The sequence below is a fragment of the Monoraphidium neglectum genome, assembly GCF_000611645.1.
Source record: "Monoraphidium neglectum strain SAG 48.87 unplaced genomic scaffold scaffold01388, whole genome shotgun sequence".
Lineage (NCBI taxonomy): Eukaryota > Viridiplantae > Chlorophyta > Chlorophyceae > Sphaeropleales > Selenastraceae > Monoraphidium > Monoraphidium neglectum.
Genome location: NW_014012240.1, coordinates 1639 through 12178, shown reverse-complemented (window position 1 = coordinate 12178; position 10540 = coordinate 1639). Strand labels below are relative to the sequence as shown.

The following is a 10540-nucleotide window of genomic DNA, read 5'->3' as shown; positions in this document are numbered from 1 at the left end:
TGTGTGTGTGTGTGTGATTGTGTGTGTGTGTGATTGTGTGTGTGTGATTGTGTGTGTGTGTGTGTGATTGTGTGTGTGTGTGTGATTGTGTGTGTGTGTGTGTGCGCGCGCGCGCGCGTGTGCACGCGCGCATGCAGTTTTTTGTGCGTACACATCTGCGGTCAGCACATAACGCATAGACATGAGAGCAAGGTCAACAACACTTGCTGGACGAGGAGGGACCCCCAGATCTCACAAGCCCTCTCATACTCTGCCCCGGTCCCCCATGCCCACGTCAACGCCGCCGTCTGCTGCCGTGTGCCTTTCGTGCCCCCATTCTCACCAGCTGAGCCCGGCCTCGTAGAGGGCAAAGGGCAGCGCTGTCAGCCACACAAACCTGCGGGTTGAGGCGCAAGAGGGGGCGTCGGTTGGACGCTGCCTCGGGCAAGTACCGTAGGCAGAGCGCGGGGCGTGCTGTCCAGCACAGGCTGTGGGCAGCCGGGGTAGGAGGAGCTATGGTGGGGCAAGTGATTTAAAACAAAGAGCTGGCGGCGGCGCCCTGTGAGTTTGTTCTGGCGCACACCGCGGCCCTGCACCAGGCGCCCGCCACGCTCCCCCAGGGGTCGCCCCGCCCACGAGCGCGCCGGCCGCGTCCCCGCCCACATGAAGCGGCTGGTGTGGCGGGTGTAGGCGAGGGGAATTGGGTACCGCAGCAGCTTGTCGCATGCCCCGATCTGCATGCCCAATACCTGCAGGCGCAGCGCAACGGTGCAGCATGAGGAGCCGCGCGTGTCAGCCACGCCAGGGCGGGTGTAGAAGCTGTCGACGTGTCAAGGGGCTGCGAGGCGCGTCAGTCGTCGAGTGCGGGGCAAAGCGCGAGCACGGCGCCTTCTTGAAGTGACTTGAATCACGCCACCCTGCCCGCTTCTGTCCGGCCGGGCTGGGGGTCACCTTGATTGAGGAGTGCAGCTGCTCTGCGCGGTGCTCCCCCAGGCTGCACTGCTCCACCACCTCGCTCATGACCTGGGGCATGTGGCAATTGGTTGGCAATCTTGGGACTTGGTTGACGGGTGACGCTGATTCCCAGGCGTGCAGGACGGCTGAGGGTGGGCGGCGTTGTGTCAACGACCTGGCAAGCAGATGTGCAGGAAAGGGGGCCACCATCGTGGCAGGCGCCGCGGAGCAATTGCACGATGCAGCACCAGGCAGGCGCGCTGCACCAGGCTCTCGCACGTGGCATGCCGGACGCGAATGGCACATCAAAGCAGGGCAGGGCGCGGCGCCGACCTGCAGGACGAAGGAGGGCGCGCTGCTGGGGCCGACGGCGCTGACGGCCTCAACCTCCTGCGTTTGAGAATTGGTTGGGTTGTGTAAGTGGTGAGGCGGGGATAGCAAGGGGGTGCAGCTAAATTCTTCATGTAGCACATCTGAATGGTGCGGAAGAGGTTGAAGGTGATCTGGCGTTCAGAGCAATTCTCACTAAACTGACGACATCAACATGACGCCCATTGTCCAGCAGTCAATGCACGACAAATGTGAGTGTACGTTGTGCACACACACACACACACTGTCTCTGTCTCTCTCTGTCTCTCTGTCTGTGTCTCTCTCTGTCTCTCTCTCTCTCTAACAAACTCTTTCACTCACACATGCATAGACGTGCACTCGATTGGACTCTCGCAAATAGACCTGCCCCACCAGCTGCCCACCTCTGACGTCAGCACCCCGTCCAGCTGGTCCTCCAGCTTCGCGTCACACCGCACGTGGCACAGCAGCGAGTGCCCAAACGCCACCGCCCAGCGCATCAGCATGGCCTTGCGGGTCGGCTCCGCCACAAAGTAGCACGCCTGGAGCAGGGAGCATGCGTAAACAACACTCGGTGGTGGGTGATAAGACGGCCCAAGTCAGCAGGGCACATCACATATCTGGCGTCTAACAAGCCCCAACAAGCCCCTCACAGTCTGGGTGCGCAGCCGGCTGAGCCCCTCACCTGCCGCGCGAGGTCCTTGCACTCGCCCCTGACCTTCTCCCACGACTGCAGCGCCTGCTCCCAGCGCGCGTAGCTGCACGGCAGGCGGGAGGGCGGCCAGGCGTCAATCACGAGCTCGCCGCCAGCTGTACTGGCTGTACTGTTGCCCAGTGGGCAACAGCCAAGGAGGCCCTGGCCGCCGCCACATGCGCTCTACTGGTGGTTGCCCTGGGTGGTGCTTTGCCTGCACGCTCTGCATGCCTGCGGATGCCAACCATCACTCCTGTAATGTACACCATTTCACACCCGAACACACATGCGCAAGGCCCCAGTGTGTCCACAACACCTTGCTCTCCGCCCATGGTCCCACCTGCTGTCAGTCCTGAACACCAGCAGCAGGGACAGCGCAAACGAAGTGATCTCCAGCGATGAGTCAGTGATGAACACCTAGTGGTGGGTTTCCAACACGGGGTTGTAGTTTGTGCACGGAATTGTGACTGGGGGTTTGACAGACGGTCAGCGGTTGGGCACAGGGCAGTACCCGTCATGCGCCGGAGTGCTGGCGGTGCTTGCATCCACTCCCAGGCTGAGAGCAGGCGTCTTATGCAGCCGGCACGCCCGCGCCTCACGCCCCCACCCCCTGATGAATCCTGCTCATGCAACGAGACCCAAATCGTTGCAAGCACAGCAGCCGAAGCAGCCCTCTGTGAACCCCAGCACCTTTGGCAGGCTGTATGCTGGCGCGACCCAACTCGAGTACACGCCAGCCGCCACCGCCACCAACCCAAAGTACGTCAATGGGGCCATCAGGGCTTTGAGGGTGCGGCTCATGAATATTCCCTTGATGTGGCGCGTGTAGCGCAACGTCGACCGGTGCGCGGCCCCTGCAAGCATGGGGTCAGAGGGGAGCGCGCGAGAGCGTGTCGGGCTGAAGAGGGGAGTCAGGGGCATGAGCGAGGGCGCTGCCACAACTGCCGCTCTGTGGGCAATGAGGGCGCAGCCGGTTTGTAAAATTCAGCGGCTGCGCAATCGCCCTTGCTGCTGCTGCCCGCCCCGCTGCTGCGGTGGCGCGAGGCGTTGAGATTTGCGTCCTAGGATCTTGAAGCATGCGACTTGTAATGCCTGGAGCCGACACCACAGCTTCCGGCAGAGGTGCGCGCCCCAGCAATTTGCCAAAAACATGCATGCCGCTGGAAGTGTGGCTGCATGCGCCCAGGTTTGGCAAGCAACCTAGCGCTCCGTTGTTGAGTCGGCGCTCACATCTCTCGAAACCGAAAACAGCCCTTCGGAATTGCCGCTCGTCCTCCTGTGCCAGGTCAGCCGCCGTCAACCGCACCCGCAGCCCGCTCGCGCTGCGGGGCCTCTTCGGCGGCGCGGCTGCAGGCGTGGTCGCCGCCGCGGGCGCGTCCGCTTGGCCGCTGCTGACGCCTGGCGAGCCCTGCATATTGCCCATGCCATACCTGATGGGAGCGGATGGTCATGGTGACAAACCATGGTCGTGGGGACAAAGGATGGCGATGGGCTGCCATGGACCACACTGCCCGACCTGCGCACGCTGCCTGCGTCCTGCCTGCTATGGTGATGCCAAAGTGCCTGACAGCCGCTGCATATATACATGGTATTGAAGCCATCGGGGCTGCTCAGAAGCCCACCACTGCAAGTCATCAGTGAAGTCTGGGTCCAGGATCAGCTTGGGGGATGGCTGGGTCCGCCTCAGCCGCTCCACAACTGACAAGCCGTCGCCCTCGTCGCTGCTGCCGCTGACCGCATCGGCGTCCAGGACCGTCAGGGATGGGAAACGCGGCGGGGAGGCGCCGCCGGGCGGGGTGGCGCAGACGGACGCAGGCCAGCGACGGGCGGGCGGGAGGCGGCGGCGGCGTGACTGCGCTGCGCTGACGGGGGTGGCATGCGGCGGGCCGGCAAGGGCCCGGCCGACGCCAGGCAGCTGCCACCGCTGCACCCACATGTATTGAGATTGCTGAGTTACTAAACAGCGCGCTGCTTGAGCACGCGGTCAAATCGGGACAACGACGCGGCCACCCGCGGCCGCTGAAGCAATTAATAATCTCAATCGAGTTTTGCGTTATGAATTACCAACATATGATACTGCGTGGGCCTATAACGCCGATCTGAAGAGCCGGCCATCCAAGCAGGGCGGTTATATTTTGAGGTTCCTGCTGTCAACTCTTGGTTTGGATTCAATTGAAACCTTTCTACAAGTTCAGATCGACATGATGACGACGCCGCAAGTAACCATCCCTGTGATCACTAGCAAGGAGGACATGCGGGCCTGGACGAGGCAGCAGAAAAAGGACGGCAAAAGGGTCGGCTTTGTGCCGACAATGGTAGGATGACAGCACGCGTGCGGCGGGTGCCGCATTGCTTCCTCCGCCATTGGCTGACTGCTGGCTTGGAGCAGTGTGCAGTTAAGTGCTCGACTTTGCAACACCGCTCTGAGCCCATATGTATAACCCTTGTTGTTCACCCTCGCTCCTGGCTGCCACAGGGGTACCTGCACGAGGGCCACCTGTCGCTCGTCGGCGCGGCAAAGTGCGTGCCTGGCCGCTCATGCTCACTCCGCACGCGCTACTGGCTCACCCTAATCTGCGGGCGCATGGCGCCGCATGGCATTGCACGGCGCCGCATGCGAGCCCAGGGTGTTGCGCAGCAACTCAACTGACATTGCCTGGGCGCGCACACATACTCGAGCCCCCCTCCTACCTGTGGCTGGCCTCTGAGCTTGAATCCCATTCCCAGCTCAAGTTCTGTGTGAAGCTCAACCCACACGCACACACACACACACACACACACACACACACACACACACACACACACACACATGCGCAACACACACAGGGAGCGCACGGATGTGGTGGTGGCCTCCATTTATGTCAACCCAACACAGGTCTGATACCAAATCAACGAATGTGCTGAGCTGATTTGGATGACGGGGCGTGTTGCACTTGCCATCCTCTGGCCCATGTCGGCACCCTCAGCTCCCTCTGCTTGCCCATGCACTCATCATGGCTGAGTTTCTGTGCTTCAAATCGCATGTTTTTTGAATATGCTGCCTCTGCCATTTGCACACCACGCCACCCCTCAGTTCAGCGCGAACGAAGATTTTGATGTCTACCCCCGCAACGCTGTGAGCAGGGCGGCGGGGTGCCGTCTGGGGGTGGTGCACGCAGCCTCGGCTCCACGCACGGCGCAAGCCCGACGCCTGTGAGAGTGCATGCAGCCCCAATGCCGCCTGATCATTTAGATTGGGCCAGCAGCATTCCACACTGCGTATCACCTCTTACAAAAGATCACAAACGCATACATACACACAAGCCCAAGCGTGTCTCACCATCCTCCACCTCCACACCCTCCAAAGGCGGAGGACCGGCGGAAGCTGCAGGAAGCTGGCTGCTCGGTGGTGTTTGAGCCCGAAAGCCTCTACCACCAAGGCGAGCGACATGGCATCCGCAATAGGCATGGCTGTGTTGCTGTTGGCCCTCCAGCCTCCCATGCTCAGTCGACCTCGCAGCTTTGCCGCGCTGCGCTTAATGGCAGTGCCGCCCCGCACAAACGCCGGGGGTCCACACCCTGTGCGTATGTTATAATGCTGGCATGTCATGTCATGCCTGCTCCAGCTGCGACATCAGCATTCAATGCGACACGACTCTCTGAACCGACCCCGAAAACGCCGCGCCCGCAGTGGAGGGCGCGGAGGGTGACGGCGGCAACGTGGTCGGCCGGGAGAGCGGGCACCCGGACTCTCACGAGACGTTCGTGACGGTGGAGCGCCTGCAGCTGCCGCTGTGCGGCGGGTCCCGGCCGCACTTCTTCAGGGGCGTCGCCACGGTGGGCTGTAGGGGGGGGCACGAGCGGCCATGACAGCCGCATGCGTTGAGCCTGGGGGCTAAGGATTTTGGGCGCTAACTGGGCCAGGGCGCGCACCGTTGTGCTTGGTGCTGTTGGAGGTCCCGGAGGGGATGCTGCTGACCAGAACGGCCGCACGCGTAGGAGTGCAACTAATGCTGCGCACAGACACCCACACCCTTATCAACTGGTGCATGCACTAACGCACGCACAGGCAAACACACACATGAGTGTGTTTGTGTGTGTATGTGTGCGTGTGTGCCTATCTCTGTCTCCCTCCCCTCCTCTCTCTCTCACCCACACGCACACACACGCACGCACACACGCACACAACACGCGCACCTGCGAAATTGCGCTCACAGATCGTAACCAAGCTGTTCCACATAGTAGAGCCAGACGTGGCCGTCTTTGGCCGCAAGGACTACCAGCAGTGGCGAGTCATCACGCGAATGGCGAGTCGCTGTGCATAGCGCGCATCGCCAACGCAGGGTTCAGGGGCCTCAACAAGCACGGGCGCCCCACCAGCCCGGTTCGCGCATGGCCTCTCCCCCCATCACTTTAGTTCAACACATGTGGGGCGCTGGCCGCCTCCCCCTCCAACACACATACAAACCAACTCCCCCCATCGTCAATCCAGCAGGTGCGTGACCTGGACTTCCCCATTGAGATCGTGGGCATGCCGATCGCCCGTGAGGCGGACGGCCTGGCCATGAGCAGGTGGGAGCCGAATGGACTTTCCTGAAGATCAAGGGGCGGGCGCACGAGGCCAAAGTCCGGCGGGCATTTGGGGGAGAAGCCGGTTGCAAGACGCCAGCTCAGCTGTGTGGTCGGCGAGGTCGTCTGCATGCAGCTGGCCTTGCATGTTTGCTCCACTGTCACAGGGGAACACAGTCGGTGACGGCTGCTGTTTCGCGATCAGTCATTTGTGGGCTGTTCAGCACACTGCATGGCCGACTTGTCCCGCCCTCGCTCATGATCAGCCCACACACCACGCCCATCGCAGCCGAAACGCGCGGCTGTCGCCAGAGGCACGCCAGGCGTGCCTGGCCATACCCCGCGCCATTCAGTGGGCCGAGGCCGCGGTCGCGGGGGCGGCGTTACCAGGGCAAGGGCAGGAGCTGGGCGGCCTGTCGGATCCTCAGGCCGTGGCGGATGAGGTGGCGCGGCAGATAGCAGAGGCGGGCGGCAAGGTGGACTATGTTGAGGTGCGGAGGAATGAGACAGCATACCCCTCATTCATTTGGCTGACGTGCAGCGGGGCAATTCTGTCGCACAAATGCTCCTGAACAAGCGAGCGCGATTTGCACCGCCAGCAGCCGCTGTCAGGGGTTCAGCCCTGCACCACCTGCCGATCTCACTCTGAGCAACTGCTCAAGTCCATGGCAAGGGTGCTGTTTGCCCACCTAGTCAGGAGAAAAGAAGGCATGAGGCAGGCTTGCTGACTGCCATCACCGTGACCTGGGTGCTGGTGCCTCGAAGCCCCATCCCCTGACACAACACACACATACAAACACACACGCACACACACGCACACACAGTTGCGCCACGCGGAGAACCTGCAGCCCGTGAGCGACCTGCGCGCGCAGCCGACGCTGCTGGCGGTGGCGGCGCACTTCCCCGCGAAAGACCGCGGCACTGTGCGGCTGATCGACAACACAGTGCTCCAGGGCGGCGCATGATGAAATCTTCTGGGGGACTTTGGTGGGCTCGGCGATGCCGGGGTGGCGCTCGATGTTGGGGACACCCGGGTGCGGATGAGCTCGTGGTTTGAACCCTATGCAGAACTGGAAACGCAACATTCAGTATGGTGCTTGAATTCAAGGATGCTCATCAAGGAGTTCTTGGCTGTTTCTGGCATGCCCTGGCGTCCCTTGACAGCGCCGCGTTCATGCGGCGTCTCCTCGCCCACACGCTGTGCGACGCACGCGCGGGGCATTCACAGCCCCTCACTCCCCCGGTCGTCCCAAGATTCACAGCTCAGTCCTACCTCGAGCCGTGCCGCCCGCGGCAAGCTGTAATACTGAACCCCCACCACTGCGGTTGGGCTGGCAACTGTCGGCCATACCCCCATAGCAGCCGTCGCCTCGTTGCTGCAGCCAAAGCGTTTCAGTCAGCAGGTCCCGTGGAATCAGGGATGTCGCGTGCACCCGGCATGCCGGCGGCTCCTCAAATGGGACACTGTTCTTATGGCAGGTGATGCTGGTGACATGCTTGCAAGTCCTGACAGCGCTTCCCCATTGCCCTTGAACTTGGATCAAAACGGGGTCATATATACGATCCGTAAGTCAGATGGAGTCCGCGGAGGAGCTGGTGAGACCCAGATCACGTCCCAGCGGATGCACGAACTTAGGACTGCTAATAGCATGAGAGTTCGATCAATTACACACGTGAAATGTGGAAGGCTCATCAGGCAGCGTTGTGTGTAGCAGTCCCGTGCTCATCAGCGGGGTCGCACCCGCCGACACTTCACATGCAACAGCACACAAGTCGCAAACCCGCACGGCCAAACATTCGCAGGCCGGCCAGCTGGATGATGCGATTGATCTGTATGAGCAGCAGGTGTCTGAGCTGCAGCAGGGGCTGTCGGAGAACCCAGACGAGCGGGAGCAGGCTAGTGAGGCTTTAGAGGTGGGTGCAGCCGGCTGCGGTGTGCTGTGCTGAGATGTGATGTGAGTACCCTGATATGCATGTTGTGACACATTCAGACGAAGATGGAGTGTTTATGGTGGTGGTGACTTCTGCTTGTGCTGATTGCGGGGTGTGAGCGGCAGCCATCGGTTCCCCCTACACGGGTCCGCTGAACAGCTGCTGCACAGCTGCGCCCCAGCTTCTCTGCGCCACGTGAGCGCTCGTTCCACCCCAGAGACAACATCATCACCATCACCATCATCGTCAGCCGCAGCAGCAGCAGCAGCTGCAGCAGCAGCACACAATGTAAACGCGCACATCGTTCCTTACATTACTACAAATCATCAATTCTGCATTGCACCTGCATCAGCTGCTGGCGCAGCTGGAGGAGGCGCTGAGGGAGGCGAGGGAGGCGCGTGCTTCGCTGCAGGCCGGCCTTGGCGCACCCCCGCAGGGGCGCGACAACGCGACACATTCAAACGGGGCAGCGCCGGCCAGTGACGTGGCGGCGGCGCCTCAGGTGGAGGCAGAGGCGGCAGGCGGGGCTGATGAAAGCGGTCACATGCGGGACAGGTCAGCGCCGACGCGGATGCACCCGGAGAACTTCTATTTCGACCGGGAGCCGGACTTTGCGGCCCTAGCGGAGCGCTACCCGGCGCTGAGGCCGTTCCTTGTGCAGCCGCCTTTGGGTGAGCGGGCCGCCAGCTCGGGGCTGCGCGGCAAGGCAACCAACCTGGCCCGCAGCCGGGCGGCCTTGATTGTGCGCTGCCTCTGCAAGCCAGGGCGCACACGTCCGGCCCGCCGGCCTGCAGCGGCGCCTCCCAGGCTCAGCGGCGTTTGCGAGTGGAGCGTGCAGGCGGGCTTGCGAGCAGCAGCTGGCTCATATTCTCACACGGTACACCATCAAAGGCTTGTGCAGGCACTCGCTCAGCACACCTCACTATCTTCACGGCTCTCCCTCCACCATCCTCTCATCCATCACATCATGAACTTCATGAGCACCCAGCCGGCAGAGGGCAACCCCATCCCTTCCCTCTCTACCCCTAACCCCCCAACCCCCTGCAGGCGGCCGCCCCACCCTGGACTGGACGAGTTGGCACGCCACCCGCGAACTGACCCGCACGCTGCTGGCCGCTGACTACGGCGTCACCTGGTCACTGCCGGACGGCCAGCTGGTGCCGCCGGTGCCGAACAGGTGCGTGCGGGCGGGAGGCAGGCGGAGATCGCAGGGTGTATGCGTTCACACACCCTGCAAACCCCATTCAATACTCTCAAAGGCAGGCGCCCTCGTGGAACTTGCACTTTCAAACATGCACACCCAACAAACACAAACTCTTACACGAACACAGCATGATCGTCTCCACTACAGGGCCAACTATATCCATTGGATCCAGGACCTGCTGCAGCTGTCATCACCACCAGGTGGGGCGCCAATCAATGATGGGACGTAATGCGGAGTGACGTCCGGCAGAGCAGCCACTAGCTCCCAGGGCGCCTCACTTTGCCACTCCCTGGAGCCTGTCTGTGCGTATTCGGGACGCTCAGGAGGCCCCCACCTCTCGAGCCACCCCATCACAACACAGTGCATTACAATACACAACAGTGAATGTAATACACGCTACACCACTCTTTTCCAACAGAGGTGGGGCAACACCGGGCACCCTGGCTTCCCAATGGGTGACGCATCCCCCCCCCCACCCCTCCACCCTCAAATGAACTCATGACGGTGACCAACACCCTGTTTTCCGCCAGGCCCCGTGCGCGGCCTCGACATTGGTTGCGGGGCCAACTTCATCTACTGCCTGCTGGGGGCCGCCCTCCACGGCTGGACCATGGTGGGGGTCGACGTAACAGAGGTGGCGCTCAACAGCGCCGCGGCAATCGCGGCAGCAAACCCACAGCTGGCGGGCCTGCTGGAGGTGCGGCGATCGGCGGTGGCGGCGGCGGCGGCTGGGGAGGCGGGGGTTGAGGCTGAGGAGGGGGGCCGGGGCAGCGGTGGCGGCGGGGAAGAGGGTGGGGAGGAGGGTGGGGAGGAGGGTGGGGAGCGGCAGGGTGAAGAGGTGGGAGGGGAGGAGGAGGGGCGTGCATCGGTGGATGGCGGGG

At 62.3% G+C, this 10540-nt stretch overlaps 3 protein-coding genes across 3 annotated transcripts in view; 2 read left to right on the top strand and 1 right to left on the bottom strand.

Annotated features, from left to right (window-relative positions):
* Positions 1-3426, bottom strand: part of MNEG_7699 (hypothetical protein) — a gene marked incomplete at both ends in the record, with an annotated part of 4526 nt that extends 1100 nt beyond the window's left edge. Inside the window, 8 exons of the mRNA XM_014043829.1 lie at positions 323-376; positions 643-728; positions 931-1002; positions 1267-1323; positions 1686-1823; positions 1967-2039; positions 2316-2392; positions 3406-3426. Coding sequence (XP_013899283.1) covers positions 323-376; positions 643-728; positions 931-1002; positions 1267-1323; positions 1686-1823; positions 1967-2039; positions 2316-2392; positions 3406-3426 — 578 coding nt within the window. The remainder of the gene's footprint in view (positions 1-322; positions 377-642; positions 729-930; positions 1003-1266; positions 1324-1685; positions 1824-1966; positions 2040-2315; positions 2393-3405) is intronic.
* A 2123-nt stretch (positions 3427-5549) lies between these two features.
* Positions 5550-7488, top strand: MNEG_7698 (pantoate--beta-alanine ligase; the record flags this gene model as incomplete). The annotated part of the gene is made up of 6 exons (XM_014043828.1): positions 5550-5559; positions 5646-5791; positions 6172-6261; positions 6450-6526; positions 6813-7014; positions 7348-7488. The coding sequence occupies 6 exons, from the start codon at positions 5550-5552 to the stop codon at positions 7486-7488; spliced, it is 666 nt and encodes a 221-aa protein (XP_013899282.1).
* A 610-nt stretch (positions 7489-8098) lies between these two features.
* On the top strand, positions 8099-9888 carry MNEG_7697 (hypothetical protein; the record flags this gene model as incomplete). The annotated part of the gene is made up of 5 exons (XM_014043827.1): positions 8099-8119; positions 8327-8437; positions 8808-9126; positions 9503-9632; positions 9807-9888. The coding sequence occupies 5 exons, from the start codon at positions 8099-8101 to the stop codon at positions 9886-9888; spliced, it is 663 nt and encodes a 220-aa protein (XP_013899281.1).
* Positions 9889-10540: the final 652 nt, after the last annotated feature.